The sequence below is a fragment of the Sander vitreus genome, chromosome 4 (genome assembly GCF_031162955.1).
Source record: "Sander vitreus isolate 19-12246 chromosome 4, sanVit1, whole genome shotgun sequence".
NCBI classification, from domain to species: Eukaryota; Metazoa; Chordata; class Actinopteri; order Perciformes; family Percidae; genus Sander; species Sander vitreus.
Window position 1 is genome coordinate 33662389 of NC_135858.1, and position 18102 is coordinate 33680490.

Here is an 18102-nt window from a genome sequence, read left to right on the forward strand (position 1 = left end):
TAATATTTTTATTTGATTCTGTATTAACATTTAGGCTAACAGTGAAATGAAAGTTGGATGTGTTGTAATTAGGGCTGTCAAACGATTTTCTTAATTTTTCTACCATTTTCTTAATCGCGATTAATCGCATGTTTTATTACATGATTAAAATTCTATTATTTTGCATTTCAGAACAGTTTTTAAGTACATATTAACAATGGAAAGCAATTCTTACCAGTGTATCTTGATTGGGAATCAAATGAATGCAAAGAAAATGACTTTATGAACTTGATTTTAAGATTTGTATTTGTTTATTATATATTTAATCTAGTCACACATTTGAATCTAGAGTCAATATTAGGGTTGGGTATTGTTTGGTTTGGATACCGGTGCTAAAGCGGTACTTTTAAAACGGTACCGGTACCTGAACCGATACTTTTTAAGAAAGTAAAAAAAAAAAAAGAAGTGTACTAAACAGTTGGCGACATCAAAGAACGGCTTGTTTATTGCTAAGGCCATATCGTCAAAATTAAATGTTTAATAATAATGTAATCACTATAACAATAACTTATTTCACTAGTAAATAGCTGTTGAATGACCTAAACAACCACCGGATGGGAAAAGGGCATTTAACAACAACTTTGAATGCACCACGAGGCTGTAAATTACCAGTTTCATTGAACGCACCGTCTGTGTTTTTCCGACAACAGCAGCTGCACATTGTTACATCCCGGTGTTGAATCCTCTACAGTGAAATACAGACAAACTTTACACCGTTTAGCGTTAGCTGTCAGCATTTTAACTGGGTTTAATCCAGCTACTAGCTAGCGGTAGGCTAACGTTAGCTGCTGTCGAGTATAGTGTTAACTAGCGTCACGTGCAGCAATGTTTCTGTTGCCTGTAACGTCTGTTTCAGAGCATCAGAGAGAAGTGCAGGCATATCAGTGGCACCAGAATGAGGCACCGAAATCCGCGTTGCTATTCCTGCAGCAGCAGGATGTGTTACGAGGAAGTACGGCAAAATAGTAGCCTGTTAGGCATGACGCAAAGCCGAGTGAAGTGAAAATAAATTAATAAATGGCGGCATGCAATTAATACAATTGAAAAAAATTAGCGCATTATGCTCGATCCTGTATGTGTTGACTTGTCTGTTGGCTTGTGGGTTGCTCTGTTCACTGACATGGACCTGTTGCTGTGCTCAGCTGTGGTTTGAAGACGGTCATTAACCTGCAGAGGCCCGGAGAACATGCCAGCTGTGGCAACCCGCTGGAGCAGGAGAGCGGTTTCACTTATCGACCCGAAATCTTCATGGAGGCAAACAGTGAGTCTCTTTCCATCGATCCATCATAAAGCAGAATGTGGGGGTGGGGGGCGGTGCTCAAATCAGAATGATAGCATACCCAGAGCCGTTTGAGCACAGCATGCTCCTCACTAAAAATATAAATATGTTGGAGAGCTTCTGTGTGTTCACTGTGGTTCGTGATTTATATTCATGGATACAAAAAATATGTAAAAAAAACGTTTTTGATTAAACTTTGGAATGATGGAAATGGCAGAGTAAACTTAGCACAAAAAGTAAGGAAATTTGTGTTTGGTAGATTATTTCTCTGTGGTAACAATGCTTTTTGGCAATAAATCTTATACCGTTGGAAAGCCTGTTTAGTTCCCTTTCAAATGGTGCCCCATTTGTAAGGAACATGCATTTGTGGGATGAGCAGCAGCGCTGAGTATGTGGGTTGCGCCCATGAAAGATTTGTGAAATCTTCTCTGCCAATGCCAAACAGCTTATTCTGCCATTGACTCGTTTGGTGGATTGGATGATTGAAGTTTGAAGAAACAAGACATATTGGCAATTTAACAATTTATTCATTTCACAAACAGGAGCCTCAGTAGTGTGTGGAAGAACCATACACAGCCACAACAGCCTGGCACCTCCTCCTCATGCTGGTCACCAGCCTGGTCACACACTGCTGTGGGATGGCATCCCATTCTTCAACCAGTATTTGTCGCAAGTCAGCCAACGTAGTTGTGTTGGTCACTCTGGCACGAACAGCACGCCCAAGCTGATCCCACAAGTGTGCAATGGGGTTGAGGTCAGGACTGCTGGCAGGCCATTCCATCCTCTCCACTCCCACATTCTGGAGGTAGTCTCTGATAAACCCCGCCCTGTGGGGGAGAGCGTTGTCATCTTGGAGGATAGAGTTCAGTCCCACACTGTGGAGATATGGTTGCAGAATCTCATCTCTATAGCTCTCTGCATTGAGATTGCCTCCAATGATGACAAGCCTCGTTTTTCCAGTGAGGGAGATGCCGCCCCACACCATCACACTGTCTCAACCAAAAGGTGTTACTCTATCGATGCAGCAACTGAACATAACATTCCTCCACATGTTCAGGTTCCAGTGCACGTGCTGCGGACACCAGCACAAACGGGCCTGACGGTGAAGGGCAGTCATGGCAGGACTCCTGGCAGCCCTATGAGACCGGAGATTGGCTGCGTGCAGTCTGTTCCGGATCGTCTGGGCAGAGAGCCGTCGGCCATATCGTCCTGCAAACCTTGACTGCAAATCTGTAGAAGACAGCCTACGGCACCCAAGTGCTGACAGGGTGAGGAAATGGTCTTCTTGGGGTGTCGTCTTCTTGGGACGCCCATTTCGCGGCCTGTCTTTGACATCCCCCGTTATATGGAACTTGGCCTTCAGTTTGGAGATGGTACTAGGGCTCACTCCAAATAATGCCACAACTTGGTTTTGCGGAACACCAGCTTGAAGTTGCCCTATCGCAAGGGCCCTATCCAGATCAGTCAAACGTGGCATGCCGATTGTTGGAACAGACACTTACTGACTGTAGCTGTACTTACAGTAGTAGGACCCATGCTCACAGGTGCTGCAAATCAGGTGCCAATCAGGCACCTGATTGGCAGCACCTGGGGGTACCAGAAGGTCAAAACAAGTGTCAATAGCAACAGCAAAATAACCTGTTCTGGCACTGGCAGAGAAGTCACCCATTGGTTTGTGGAGATCTGCTATGAGTCATCGAGTTTGCCGTTACGGGCGCAGCCACCCTTGTTGTGGATGTGACGATTTTAGACATGGGGGAGGAGCTGCTTACACTCGCATCATAGCCACGCCCTAAAACACCCCCTGCTTTATCGCCGATTTTAAAATCAACGAGACCATAAATCAAAAAATGAACATCATTCTGTGTTGCAGAAGACTTAAAACTAGCGATTGAGACCATAAACTCATGAAAATGTTTACTGAGGTAGTAAATCAATTGAGAAGTGGGTCACTTTCTCATAGACTTCTACAGAAACCGACCTCCTTTTTGCAACCGTACGTGTCGCCCCCTGCTGGAGTTCAGATAGAATGCAGGTTTAAGGCACTTCCTCATTTGCAGCACTTCGCCGAACCGACATGTTTACAGTCTATGTCTAGACCACACAGTATAATTTACAAAGACCCAACACATTTCCCATGAGCAAGCATTTGGTGCAACAGTTGTGAGGAGAAACTTCCTTTAGGCAGAAACCTCGGACAGACCCAGGCTCTTTGTAGGCGCCATCTGCCGCTGCCGGTTCGGACACAGACACTAATACAGATATACAGATATGGAGAAATATGATTCATAATAATTATAGCAGTTGGAGTGATGAACAGTGGCAGTTATAGTAACAATAAAGATAGTGGAACTATGACCCTAAATAATAGTTGTAGAAGTTCAGGGCATTGCGGGGCATACAGTGGGGAGAACAAGTATTTGATACACTGCCGATTTTGCAGGTTTTCCCACTTACAAACCATGTAGAAGTCTGTAATTTTTATCATAGGTACTCTTCAACTGTGAGTGACGGAATCTAAAACAAAAATCCAGAAAATCACATTGTGATATGATGTATGATTTTTAAGTAATTCATTTGCATTTTATTGCATGACAAGTATTTGATACATCAGAAAAGCAGAACTTAATATTTGGTACAGAAACCTTTGTTTGCAATTACAGAGATCATACGTTTCCTGTAGTTCTTGACCAGGTTTGCACACACTGCAGCAGGGATTTTGGCCCACTCCTCCATACAGACCTTCTCCAGATCCTTCAGGTTTTGGGGCTATCGCTGGGCAATACGGACTTTCAGCTCCCTCCAAAGATTTTCTATTGGGTTCAGGTCTGGAGACTGGCTAGGTCACTCCAGGACCTTGAGATGCTTCTTACGGAGCCACTCCTTAGTTGCCCTGGCTGTGTGTTTCGGGTCGTTGTCATGCTGGAAGACCCAGCCACGACCCATCTTCAATGCTCTTACTGAGGGAAGGAGGTTGTTGGCCAAGATCTCGCGATACATGGCCCCATCCATCCTCCCCTCAATACGGTGCAGTCGTCCTGTCCCTTTTGCAGAAAAGCATCCCCAAAGAATGATATTTCCACCTCCATGCTTCACGGTTGGGATGGTGTTCTTGGGGTTGTACTCATCCTTCTTCTTCCTCCAAACACGGCGAGTGGAGTTTAGACCAAAAAGCTCTATTTTTGTCTCATCAGACCACATGACCTTCTCCCATTCCTCCTCTGGATCATCCAGATGGTCATTGGCAAACTTCAGACGGGCCTGGACATGCGCTGGCTTGAGCAGGGGGACCTTGCGTGCGCTGCAGGATTTTAATCCATGACGGCGTAGTGTGTTACTAATGGTTTTCTTTGAGACTGTGGTCCCAGCTCTCTTCAGGTCATTGACCAGGTCCTGCCGTGTAGTTCTGGGCTGATCCCTCACCTTCCTCATGATCATTGATGCCCCACGAGGTGAGATCTTGCATGGAGCCCCAGACCGAGGGAGATTGACCATCATCTTGAACTTCTTCCATTTTCTAATAATTGCGCCAACAGTTGTTGCCTTCTCACCAAGCTGCTTGCCTATTGTCCTGTAGCCCATCCCAGCCTTGTGCAGGTCTACAATTGTATCCCCAATGTTTTTACACAGCTCTCTGGTCTTGGCCATTGTGGAGAGGTTGGAGTCTGTTTGATTGAGTGTGTGGACAGGTGTCTTTTATACAGGTAATGAGTTCAAACAGGTGCAGTTAATACAGGTAATGAGTGGAGAACAGGAGGGCTTCTTAAAGAAAAACTAACAGGTCTGTGAGAGCCGGAATTCTTACTGGTTGGTAGGTGATCAAATACTTATGTCATGCAATAAAATGCTAATTAATTATTTAAAAATCATACAATGTGATTTTCTGGATTTTTGTTTTAGATTCTGTCTCTCACAGTTGAAGTGTACCTATGATAAAAATTACAGACCTCTACATGCTTTGTAAGCAGGAAAACCTGCAAAATTTTGGCAGTGTATCAAATACTTGTTCTCCCCACTGTACTTCAACTTCAGCTTCCATTGCCACACAAGAAAGACCCTGAAGGGAATGCTAACATGTAGTTACACTGTGGAAGGAGTAAAGCCTAGGTGTTTGTTTTGGAGAGACGGATTCAACTTCTGGCGAAAATGCGTCTCAAACAGATTTCCGTCTGTGGTGAATTAATCTTAGCGACATTAACTTCTGTGTTTACATTCGTGATTGCTCTCTGATTGCATGTGACTGGAGATTGTGATTGATAATGATTATTTGATTTACATTACAACTAAATCATGGCTTTATGTATAAATAAGTGTTGCAATACATCCCTGATTTGTACAAGATGAAGATGAGAGAATAGTGGTAAACGAGTTTCTGTGGAAGACATTTTATTTGTATATTGCCATTCTACATGCAAATGAGTAGCAGTAACAGGTATTGGATTAGGGACTCAGCTAGATTTAAGATTTTCCTCAGACCATCAATGTTTTGTGTTTTGACTGTCTGTGTGATCGCTAGTCACCAAGTAATTACAGAGGGATTCCACATGTGTCTCTGGAGGTTGGCAATCTGGATTCCTCTTCCTAACAAGCTCTCCTGAGATATTTACCCAGGTCACCTTATCAAAGCATCAGCTGCACTTTGAATAGTGCTGTCTTTCATTAAACACAAAAAAAAGAAGCTGTCGGTATAGATATTGAATAAACGTACAACTCTCTTGGAGCTCCTTTCAGACATGAACATCTATGTTAATATAATTTCACAGGCCAGTCTTATATCTGAATAATCACCCGAGTCACTTTTATGCAGAAGTCACGACGGCAATCTTCCTAGGTCAACCTGTAATATTTTCATGTCACGTTCAACGCGGCACAAGTGTGAATGAATGCCGTCAGATTAAGAAGGATAAAAGGCTGCAGAAAGAAATATGAAATGCAAGTCTTGTTCCACCTTCTAAGATAACTGTAATACATTTATCATCTCAGTCTTTATTCTGATGCTCAAATCAAATCAGTGTAGGGGTGGTTGTAGCTCAGTCTGTAGGGACTTGGCTTGGGAACTGGAGGGTCACCAGTTCAAACCCCCTTGCGGACCAAGTACAGAGCGTGGACTGGTAACTGGAGAACCCCCAGCCTATAATAGGCAGCCTGATAACTCTGACATCTCTTCATTAGTGCATGTATAGGTCCTTATCATGTGTGTGTGTATTTAAGGCCTGTGTGCAATAACTAACAACACAGTGGAAAAAAAAATGTAATATCCACGGCTAAGTAACACTTAAAAAACCAGAAAACACTGCGAAATAACTCGTTTTAAGTTGTTGAGAAGATTCCTTTCATACCAGTTTATCTGAAATAATTTCCCCGTGCGTGGGGAGCAGTGTGATGTATTATCACTGAACAAATTCTGAGGTAGATATTGATCAGCTCTGAATTATTCTGGCTTTGTGTATTTCAGTTTATTACTACAACTTTGGGTGGAAGGATTATGGTGTGGCATCTCTGACTACAATCCTTGACATGGTGAAAGTCATGTCATTTGCTGTCCAAGAGGGGAAAATGGCTGTCCACTGCCATGCTGGTCTTGGAAGAACAGGTTTGTAACACGGGCAGTTTGGCATTGTTCAAATCCTCATTTATGCTTGTAAGATATCAGATTCATATTTTTCATCATGCAGGTGTGTTGTTGGCTTGTTACTTGGTTTTCACGTCCCGCATGAGCGCTGACCAAGCCATCCTGTTTGTGCGAGCCAAGAGACCCAACTCCATCCAGACCAGAGGCCAGCTGCTGTGTGTCAGGGAGTTCGCCCAGTTCCTGGTTCCTCTCCGAAGCGTCTTCTCCTGTGCAGAACCCAAAGCAAGTGCTGTCACCTTGTCCCAGTACCTTACCCGGCAGCGGCACCTGCTGCATGGCTACGAGGCTCGACAGATGAAGAATGTGCCAAAGATCGTCCAGCTGGTGTGCAGACTCCTCGTCGACATCGCAGCCAACCGTCAGGTGGTGATCGAGGAGGAACGGCTGGAGATCCCCGACCTCGCAGCCGAGGTGGAGAAGACCGTGTCCCAGCAGGCCCTTCAGCAGCTCGGGAAGGAGATGAGAGGGAAGGGGATTCCTGTTCCACCTTGTTCATCTCATCCTCTCAGCCCACCTGCTCTACAGTCCAGACCTCCTCATGATCAACCTCTCGCCAGTGACAATGAGCTTGACCCTCTGTGGAGGCAGCAGAATGTAGAAAGCCCTCTGAAGTCCTCCCTGTCCACAAACAGGAGCCTCAGTTACAGCGATTCTGTCCTTGACCAACTTGGACCACAGCAGCACAATTTAGGAAATCTGAAGAGCAACAAACCAATCAGGTGCCTGATCAAACATTCCTTGTCTCACAGTAGCCTTCCAGCCTGTATCCCTCCCAGATTCTATGACCTCTCTCTTCAGGACATCATTAGCAGCATTCGGGGCCACAATACAGAAGCAAAGCAAGACACGGGATCCCCCTTATTAAAAAAGCCACTACATCAGGGGCTTCAGAGTTTGTCTTTAGATCTGTCCGAGCAGGGAAACAAATCTCACTGTGATGCCACACTGCCAGCCTTATCAAACAAGAGCAAACTGCTTACCAGTGAGGAGCCGCCAGATGTGGAAGTGTCAGCATGTGGAGCAGACGGAGGGGTTCCCTTCATCACCCTCCAGTCTGAGCTCTCCCCAGAGAGCAGATGCCTGCTGGTGGCCAAAGCTCTGGCCATGAACCTATCAGACAAGGATTACACCTCCAAGGTCTCAGTGTGGCAGGTAGTGTACCCCATCAAATACTCTCAAATATACCATGTAGTCGCATGAATACTCCTGTGCTGTTATTCTGGACTCTAGTCTGGAGTCTCTGCACTAGTATCATCTAGAGTTGGGTCGATTTCCAGTTTCACCGGTCCAGTCCGTTGTACGAGTCTAAACCGGTTAGATTTTATGCTAACCAGTTGAACCGGCATTTGCCACTATGTCACCTTCTGGCAAATTAAAAAGTAGCTGACATTAGCAACCTGTGCCGACGCCGTCACAGTGCTAAATTCAACTTGTATTACAACAGTGTTGGGCAGTAGCCTAACTAGTTTAAATACTTCTCAACAGCGTAGCTTAGCTCTTGTATTAGTTGTGTGGTAGCGTCCACACAAGCTACATTTCTGAAGCTCAAGCGCAGCAGAGCTTTCTGCAGAGGTCTGAAATAAAACTGCTGATGATCACTGACGCCACTAACCTGTAGTATGTCCTGTTCATTGTTGTATAAAAAACAGTTCCGTTGTAGTAAACTACTTTTGCCATGTTGCTGTAGCTTAGCTTGCTATGTTTGTTTGGGGCCAACATTAGCTTCAGTGTAGCGAAGCTTCATTTAATGTAGAATAACTGGTAGCTTAGCTTACTAAACTTTCTAAGAAGCAGCCTAACAATGGTAAATAAATGAACAGAACAGAATTTGAAATGAGCTGATTTATGTCATTTCTCGTGAGCACGAGCAAATTATTTTATCTCACACCCGCCGATATTAGTCTTTGCGCACCAATTCTACAATCGAGAGTTGTACAGGCCACGAGCGTGAAACAAAACGTAGGGAGAGGGAAAGAATGGCACCTGCATGTATAAAACTAAGCGTCGCGCGCACAGAGCAGCCACCACACGCCAGAGAGCGTCTGCTTGGCTAGCGCTGCAGGGCATACACGCTCTCACAGGTCACTCTGCTCTCAAAGTTGATTTCTGCTTGCGCGAATGGACCTGAGTTTTGACAATATGGGGGCGAAACATTAGAGCTTAGGGCATAGTGAACACAGTGGGGCCTGCCTGTAACAGAGGAAGTCTAACGTTAACCCATACCGTGACAGCTTTCATCTCGCCGTTATATACGCTGTCTGCGTGGAGTTTTGAAAAGTGTAAACACACTTGCAACCGCTTTACCAGTGCCATGACTCACTGTGACTTTAACAAAGTCAACGTTGTTTCGCTCCGTCGGCACCACACCTCTGCGTGTGTGTCGGCAGTGGGAGCTCCGCTCTCTGTCAAGATCCAGAAACGTCTGCTATGCTCGCGCTTATGCACTCTCGGATACCGAAATTTGGCACCGTTTGATTTAAAGTGAATCCGTCCTCTGTAGTACCGACGTGCCAATAGTTAAGGCGGCAGGCGTGCGTTGCTTAGGCGGCCGCCTAAACTGCAAAGTGCTGTGAGTAACCCTGATAATAGCCTGAACAATGTATGTAGCCCTTTGTATTGATTACACCTGATAGCCTATAGTTTTACTGTAAATTCCAACATTGGCGTGAATGTACAGAGGCAGGTTCCTATATGATATGAATTGATTAGATTTTTATTATTGTGTCATGGATAAATAATATGTTCAGCCCAAGCAGGCTAACAAGACACCATTATTTAGAAAAAGAGACTTCATACCAGAGTAGCATCATATATTACAAATAACAAATTAACCATCCTGACGTTTTTTTCCAAGCATTAGAAACTGTTATAACTGTTAAAACTATTATAGTCATTGTCAGTGCAACAAAACATTTCTACATTTTAACAGACAGTATAACGTACAGTCTTAAGACATGACCGTTATGGTAATGGGTTCATATACCTGGAGTCTCTGATGGTTGCCTGTCAAGTCTCCATGAAGTCAGTCCAAAACATGATCTCCTGTAAAACCACCATGTGTTGTGTATACACTTCTATCTATCTATCTATCTATCTATCTATCTATATATATATATATATATATATTAAACACACATGATGTAATGTAGTGCACTAGGGAGCTTTAGAGGTGCTGGTAGGTGGATTATTTTACCTTTTGGACAGAGCCAGGCTAGCTGTTTTCCCCTGTTACCATTCTTAATGCTAAGTTAAGATAACCGGCTGCTGGTTCTTGCTTCATATTATATAATGGACAGACATAAGAGTGGTATCGATCTTCTCATCTAACTCTCAGAAAGAAAATAAATGAGCGTATGTCCCTAAAATGTTGAACTATACCATTAATGTCAATAAGTCCTGGTAAATTGATGAAACTGCCAGCTTGTGCATGTCATGTCACCTGGTGTCACACCATGTCAGATTTAAAGGGGTATCTGCTACATCACTTAAAAAGGACACTTGCACAGACCAACACAGTCACTACTGGCCTTCTGCAAATTTCCTGTGTCATAAACGAGAAACACGGTTTCCATTATCTGGTTAGATGAAAAAAGAAATCCATTTTTTTCCCAGCTAGATTTTGGAGCCAGTGTCTTGGCCATGCATACAGTACACATGACTTGGGTTTCTATCGGCATTGCACATATGCATCATGTGCAGGACAAAGACTTCAGACACAGAAAGTATTGCTGTGACAGCAGGGTGGTAAGATGAAAAGAGAGATTGTTACACAATTCATCCATGTATTCAAAATAGTTATGTACAACACTAGTTATTTCTCCAACTACAGGGTCTGTTCTCTTGAAGCAGCATTGTGATATCATTAATTATATCATAATTAACTCACAGCTGTTTTCCTGCAATGATACCGCTTTTTGCTGCGCACCAGGTGCCTAATATCATGCAAGCATGTTGCCCAGCAGTGTTACATATTCCAGTAAGTGTTGTTTCTGGCCTGCCGCATGATCTATATGCATATTTTAGGGCAACCAGGTTACTTAGGTTTGCTGTAGAACCGTATTTTCATCTGGTTTCTTTTTGTGATCAAAGGATTCTTCAATGTCAGATGGTAGAAGGATAAAAATAGGTAGCCAGTTGACAATGCAACCAATGTTTATCCACTTCAATAAAGCCAAAAAGTAAACAGACACTCCCAAAGCACCAGGAGGGAGATGTGGAGAAACTGTGGCACTGAGATACAGTAGAACTCTAATCATCATCTCCTCAATACTTTTCATTTGAACAAATAATGGGGGAAATGTAACCTCCAGCTCCTTTTTGAAGCCAAGCTGTAATTCTGGGAAATGCTGGGTGAAACCCTTGATCATAGGAGACTCTAATTCCCCCAGTGTGACACTCAGGATGTCGCTTCCCCCAATACTCTTTTCAGTATGAGCGATGTGTTTTTAAAATTGAAAGAAAAAAAAAAAGTTATCCACAGTTCACTTTGTGTATGACGAATACGCTATACAACACACATTCACAGCTCCTATGCATTCGTTTTCACCCCTAAAAACACACCCTTATAGACTGTGCTCATTGTTCATCAATGAGCTGTGTTATAATAGACAAAACCGTAACTTTAGCACACACTTTTGCCTCACAAGACACTTCATTTCAGTATGCTCTATGTTGTGATGCAGACAGAGCTGAACTCCAGAGAGGGAGCGTGGGAGAGGCTGTGCATGGAGAGAGATCCTCTGGTCCTGTCAAGTCTGATGTGGTCGTGGCTGGAGCAGCTCAAGGACCCAGTCATCAGCAGAGAGGAAGTAAAAGCCCTCTGCGAGAAGAATGTAAACCCACAAAACGCCCTCGGTTCACTAAGAAAGGTAGCTGGGTTGAATATCTGTGTGAAGCAAACGGTGATAACGCCTTTCTTTTAGACAGCTTTTAACACAGCGTCCAGTAACACTGTGCAACTAATTATTATGGCGTTGAGTGTGTTTTCAGTGTTTAAAGTTTTAAAGGCATTTATACAGCACCTTTCTACTTTACTGGACAAAGTGCTTTACAGCTTGCCTCTCATTCACGCATACATTCATACACCAATGCATGGCCCTGTTCTGCTCCCATCGGGAGCAACCTGGATTTCAGTGTCTAGCTCTAGAGGACAGCGTGTCAATCACTGCTCATGCACACGCATTCATTCTCCCTTGTGGAGGGAGTGGCTTAGGAGACCGTTTTGGGCTTTAGCGAAAAGGGGGGGAGGGACTGAGAAGTTGTCGATGTTTAAATTTTTTGGCTAAGTCCTGGATCTTCGCACTCCTACCTACAGCACCTTTTAAGCTACTTGCTAAATGTCTGCTAGCCGCTGGCTAATTTATGCAGCGCTATGTCGTCTTTCTCAGCCAAGAACAGAGATGTTGAGTACAAGCGAGCAGGCTGATGTTTGTAGAGGTCTGTATGGTTAGACTGTAGCAGCCTGGTGATGTTTTCAGGTGATTTGATAAAGGTAAAGATAGTAACACGTTAGTTACTGGCGTGCACAAAGCCAGTACAGTGAGAAACTGGCTGAGCATTCATTCACACACCCTCTGCGTCGGTCGTCACTCGTCAGACAGTCCGGTAAAAACTCAGGTCTTTCCGTTTGCTATGAATGCAGCAAAAAGTTATGTCCGAATCCAACTTTTGGAGAAAAGCAACCCAACGTCAACCTGCTTACTGTGAAAACTTTTGAAACGCTATAAAAAGGTAAAAAAATAAAATAAAAAAAAAGCTTCATCTCGCGCTTCGTCGCCTTTTTTATTTTTCTCTGTTTTTCCAAAGCTGCCTTCAGGTGTGGTCGGAAATCTTGGTTTCCCCCGCCACTGCCGAGCATTTTAGAGCGGTTTAGAAGCAGTTGATGGAGATGTCATGGCTACTGGAGGAGCGGAAGCACCCAATAGGCCGTGGCGCCGGCTACAGAGCGCCGTCGTATCGGCGGCGGTTGGGAGTTAAGTTACTCGAGAATAGGGGACTTTGAGCCGGGTAGAGTGCACCGCAAGCTGCCGGTCATTTGAGCGGACATTACGGTTAAGTTTAGGCAACAAAAAGTGAGCGTTATGCGCCGAAGGCACCAAAATGACTAGTTAAGTTTAGGAAGAAGATCGTGGGTCACGAGGGACACGCATTTCCGGCGGGGTGAAAGTCCTTTGTTTTCCCCTGGAAATCGAACTCCGCTCCCCGGCTTGAAGTTAACAGCCAGAGTATTTAATATGGGCTACGTAACTCACCTATTTAAAGGTTATCATTTGGCTTTGGACTGTGTTTTATTTATATGATTTCTAAAAAGAAAAAAAAAAAAAATCTGAAAATGTTGCCATGTAATCTGACAGTGTCATCCTTGTTCGTCCCGCTGCCAGGGCCACAGACTCACGTTGCTGTGTATCCTTGACTGCGCTGCTCATCTCCTGCCGATGCCTGAAGAAGTGGAGAATAGTTTTCTCAACCAAACAATACAAGCTTTTACTCAGGTGAGTATTAACTTATGGTGTATATTAAATACATTAAGTGTTTTGCCTTTTATTTTTACTTCTTTTCTTTTCTCTCCAGATTGACCCTGCCTCAGAGAAGAACAAGTCTTTATACACAACACTTAAAGCAATCCTGACTCCCATTCTTCATGAGCTGCGTGACAAAGCTGTGGAGGAGAATGAAGACTCCTGATCCAGCCGCAACAGACAACAAGAGGAAGACTCACAAACAAGTTTCCACTCTCATTTTGGGGCATTATTGTATTGTCAGTCAGTTCCTTGCATCAGATACCGCTGAGATCTGCCAATCTTTAGTCTTTAAGATATTTGAAGACTATGTCATTTAAAGGTATAGCGTTTCATTTTTCTTGTACGCTCTTAATAGACTCTAAGCACTGCCATTCTTTCAGTTAACGTGCCACTGTGCTTCATTTTGAAAGTATTTGTTTGTCATCTGTTCTCCTGTAATATTTGTGAGGGAATAGATTTGCTTTTATTGTCGAACTAGTTTCTAGGAAAATTACTGAGAAACGTTCTCATGATGGTAATGTAATGTTATTTAAATGTGTAACTCGGCTGCCAACGCTGTTGGTCTTATTTGTTAGTTAAAAACCCAAATATGTTTATGTATATGCTAAAATGCGTCTTATTTATTCAGATCTTATTTGAAATGCAGCAGTCGGTTCAATAACTATAACCTGATAAGTTAACGGTTGCTTTGTTTGTGTAGAATGTAAAGTGTTTTTTAGAGGAAAATGCAAACTGTGGCTACTGTTATGGCAATGCAAATTCAACAGGCCACAGTCCATTTGCTTTTCCAATCAATTTGTGTCCTTAATACTGCGTGCACCAAACACCTCTTACTGTTCTGTCGTACATGCATTTGTCAAACATCAATATCTGCCTCCACTGTTACAGTTGGCGAAATGCTCTCTGCCTCAACTCAAATGGCCTCTGCCTGGACTCCGTGTCATGCTGCTGGTGTAACATCGCCGTGTGTGTGTGTGTGTGTGTGTGTGTGTGTGTGTGTGTGTGTGTGTGTGTGTGTGTGTGTGTGTGTGTGTGTGTGTGTGTGTGTGTGTGTGTGTGTGTGTGCACACGCACGAATCAGTGGCCACTTCTCGCCTCAAAATGTCTCATATATGGAATGTAATCTGGATCTGCTGACACATACTAGATGTGGAACACTGATGATGGTAATGATAATATGAAGGACACAAGTGGGGAATTTTCAACAAGAACTATTTTTTCATTGTTAAACAGGCTACTTACAGAATTAAACACAAGGTACTGCAAGCTGTGTGAAGTGTGTGCAAATCTTTGTATGGACATTTACCATTTAGGCTTATCAGCAGTTGGGCATACAAGGGGAAGGGAAAGTGTGACTCCTGATGTTGTCACAGTGGTCAAAACCTCCAAACCCATTTTACTCTAAAGACGTGGTCACCATTGAATCTCAAAAGTGCGCGTTATTATACAAATGCCTCTAGGGATCAAAGAATATCATCTTCAGAGCTTTACTCACAACACATTATGACGTTATGAGCGATGCAATACATTCATACAGTCATTGCTGTGAAGGGAATACTGTTGTGTATGTCAATTCAACATGATTTTGGATCTTAGAAATGTGAGACTTCGCACAGTGTCACTTGTGATTCTGTGTTTATAATGCCATCATATATGTAGGCTCATAAGCAAACATAATTCGTGATTATAATGATCGGTTTGTTGATTTCATACCACCTGTTATTACTTCTCGGTTCTAACATCTCAGCTGAGTAGATCAATTAATTATTGACATTCCTTAAAAACAGCATGCAATGATTGAAGTTATTGCATTTCCAATGTGACTGAGTATTCCACATCAAGTATTTCAAATCCGTTAACTAACTGTCACAAGAAGTTCTTTACAATACAGAACAAAAAATTTAAAAAAACATTATGGGAGGAAATCCGACATCCATTTACAAATAATGTAAAGAGGAGGAGTTGAATATCGTGTTACTCACTGCAGGAAATATCAAAGAAGGCAGACTGTGCAATGCAGTTTTTCACAGTCTATGGTGCAATTATATGAACTCGATTACGTTATGTGAAAGAAAACGTGTCACAAGTCAAGCATGTGACTTTGATGTCCTGCATATGGATGTCCTCGGCATTTATGAAATTTTGAAATGTTGATACACTCCGAAACAGCAGGGGGAGAAAGGGATAAATGCATCGCGGTGAGCTGCGCCAATAAACCACCAAGAACTTAACAGCAGTCGGATCGTGGAGGAGCGAGATGGCAGACAGGTGAGTGGACTGTATTAATCATACATTTATGAATTAAATATACCTCAGTGCCCGCACATGTGCTCTTTACAACGCGTTATAATAAACCGTGGTATTGTTTTTCTAGCGGAAGAGCCGGCTGTTACCTGACCTTTACTTTTGTGGACAACCATGCTGCTGCTAGCCAGCGTTAGCTGTTAGCTCGATAGTGTTAGCCACCAAGTTGTGAGGAATGGTTAACTGCCGGAGCTGGCTGAGGGCGGTGCAACATTCGTGCACTTTAGACATGCTGTTAATTTAGACTTTTCTACTGGGGACCGCATCCAAAACATGTGGTGTTCTTAAATGACCAGTCACGTTGGCCAGCTAGCTAAGTATTACAACTAGCTAACGTTAGCTTCCATTGCCTGTTGAAGGAGTAGCTAACGTTATCGGTCCCGGTCAAAGTATCAGGCAGTTAGACTCAACTCGAGCCCCCTTAATTAATAACATGTCAGATTAGCACAGGGGGTCTGCAACATTTACTGTCAAAGAGCCATTTTTGGCCCAAAAAAGAGAAAATCTGTCTGGAGCCGCAAAACATATGTGAGCGTTATAATCTAATAATAATAAATATAACAAGTCTATTAGGTCTAAATTGGCCTATCAACATTACTAGTACGTCTAAATGAGCGTTATGTGGTGATGTTTGTTGCCATTTTAAAGCCCTGTCTTTGGTGGTCTTTCCAGAGAGGGGCATATATTTTCTGAACTAGCTTTGGTATTTGAATGACTTTGACATCACGATTATTTTTCATGATAGACCTTTTTCACGGCAGACATGTTGACATGTCATAGTAGGAAAAGCACAGGTGTATTCAAAACCATTAATGATGGCTGCGTTCCACTTAGGAGAGGCCCTGGTATTGTGCATGCTGACTCACTGAAATAGCTTACTGGGACACTTGATGGAATTGAGCCATCGTTAAGGTTATCAATTTCAGCTGTGCTTTTCCTACTATGACAAGTCAAAAATGTCTGCTGTGAAAAAGGTCTATTACTCATTAACATTGGGGTGGGGGTGGATTATTTGCACACGTTTCTAATACCCCTTTCGCACCGATGGCTTAAAATAGTCAAAAATCAATGCTAGAGTAACCTACTTCCTTTTCCAGCTGCTGCAGTAAATATGCAGAGGAGTGTTTGATGGTTATGTATTTGTGCTTTAGAGCATAATCGCTGCTAAACACTCATACAATAAAACCTCAAAGCAGTTCTGCTGGTGTACAGATGGACTGGAGTATGTGAGGTTAGCTGTTCACTGAATACGATGTGATGTTTCTAGCACTTAAAGGAGAATTCTGGTCGATTTCAACACGTAGCTCTGTCAATTTGGAGCGCTGTCAGTAGCGAGAAAAACGTTGCCCACACCGGATTATCCTCCTGCTACAGTTTGCACCCAGGAGGCTGAAACCGGGCACATTTTAAACGTGCTTTTAGCCTCTTAACATGTTCGAAATGTCATTACAAGTGCCTACCCATGTGTAGTGATTCCTTCCGAGTGAACACGGTGAATCTGACTGCAGTAGCATTGAAAGAAATGCATACAAGTTGTGCTAATTCAGCTCTGTTTAGTTCCGGTGTTGAGACGGCAAGACTTGGGGACCGTCTACAAACTACAACACCGAAAAGAGAGAACAAAAATATATTTATTAATTTAATGATTTAAATAAGGTAGTGCCTCCAAACTTATCTCAATTATAACTTGTCTCCTGCTAGTTGTGCTACAGCACTTTTTAAAAAATAAGCATATTCCTATTTTTGAAAATATTTTTGTATCTCTTTTCAGTGTTGTAGTTTGTAGACGGTCCCGACGCACTCGTCTTGCCGTCTCAACGCGGGACCTAAACGGAGGTATGCATTATCGCAACTTTTATGTATTTCTTTCAAATCTACTGCCGTCAGATTCACTGTGTTCGCTCGGAAGGAATCGCTTCACATGGGTAGGCACTTGTAATGACATTTCGAACATGTTAAGAGGCTAAAAGCACGTTTAGAACGTGCCCTGTTTCAGCCTCCTGGGTGCAAACTGTAGCAGGAGGATAACGCGGTGTAGGCAACACAGATTGTTTTCGTTTTTATATTATATATTTATATATTATGTAAGTAGTGTGAAAGAGGTATAAAATACATATATTTTACAATTACATTCCAGGATATAGGGTCCTTTCGCTCACAGAAAATCTTTGGATCAGAATAAAATCTGTTTTACTACTGGGAGTCCATTCAGCTTTACATATATCATACATACATGGCATAGTTTCCCACCCAGATTTTTAACCGCCCAGATAGATAAAATCCAAAATACATTTCTTCTCCAATCAGCAATTCACTAGTGGGATTCC

At 42.9% G+C, this 18102-nt stretch overlaps 1 protein-coding gene across 2 annotated transcripts in view; it reads left to right on the plus strand.

Moving 5' to 3' along the window:
* Positions 1 to 14737, plus strand: part of ptpdc1a (protein tyrosine phosphatase domain containing 1a) — a 29475-nt gene extending 14738 nt beyond the window's left edge. The window contains exons 5-10 of one of the 2 annotated variants that reach the window (XM_078249405.1): positions 1182 to 1300; positions 6774 to 6911; positions 6994 to 8102; positions 11633 to 11818; positions 13331 to 13441; positions 13521 to 14737. In XM_078249405.1, the coding sequence (XP_078105531.1) occupies positions 1182 to 1300; positions 6774 to 6911; positions 6994 to 8102; positions 11633 to 11818; positions 13331 to 13441; positions 13521 to 13634 (1777 nt within the window). In that variant the 3' untranslated portion in view covers positions 13635 to 14737. The remainder of the gene's footprint in view (positions 1 to 1181; positions 1301 to 6773; positions 6912 to 6993; positions 8103 to 11632; positions 11819 to 13330; positions 13442 to 13520) is intronic. The other variant, XM_078249407.1, reaches the window with a different exon arrangement.
* Positions 14738 to 18102: the final 3365 nt, after the last annotated feature.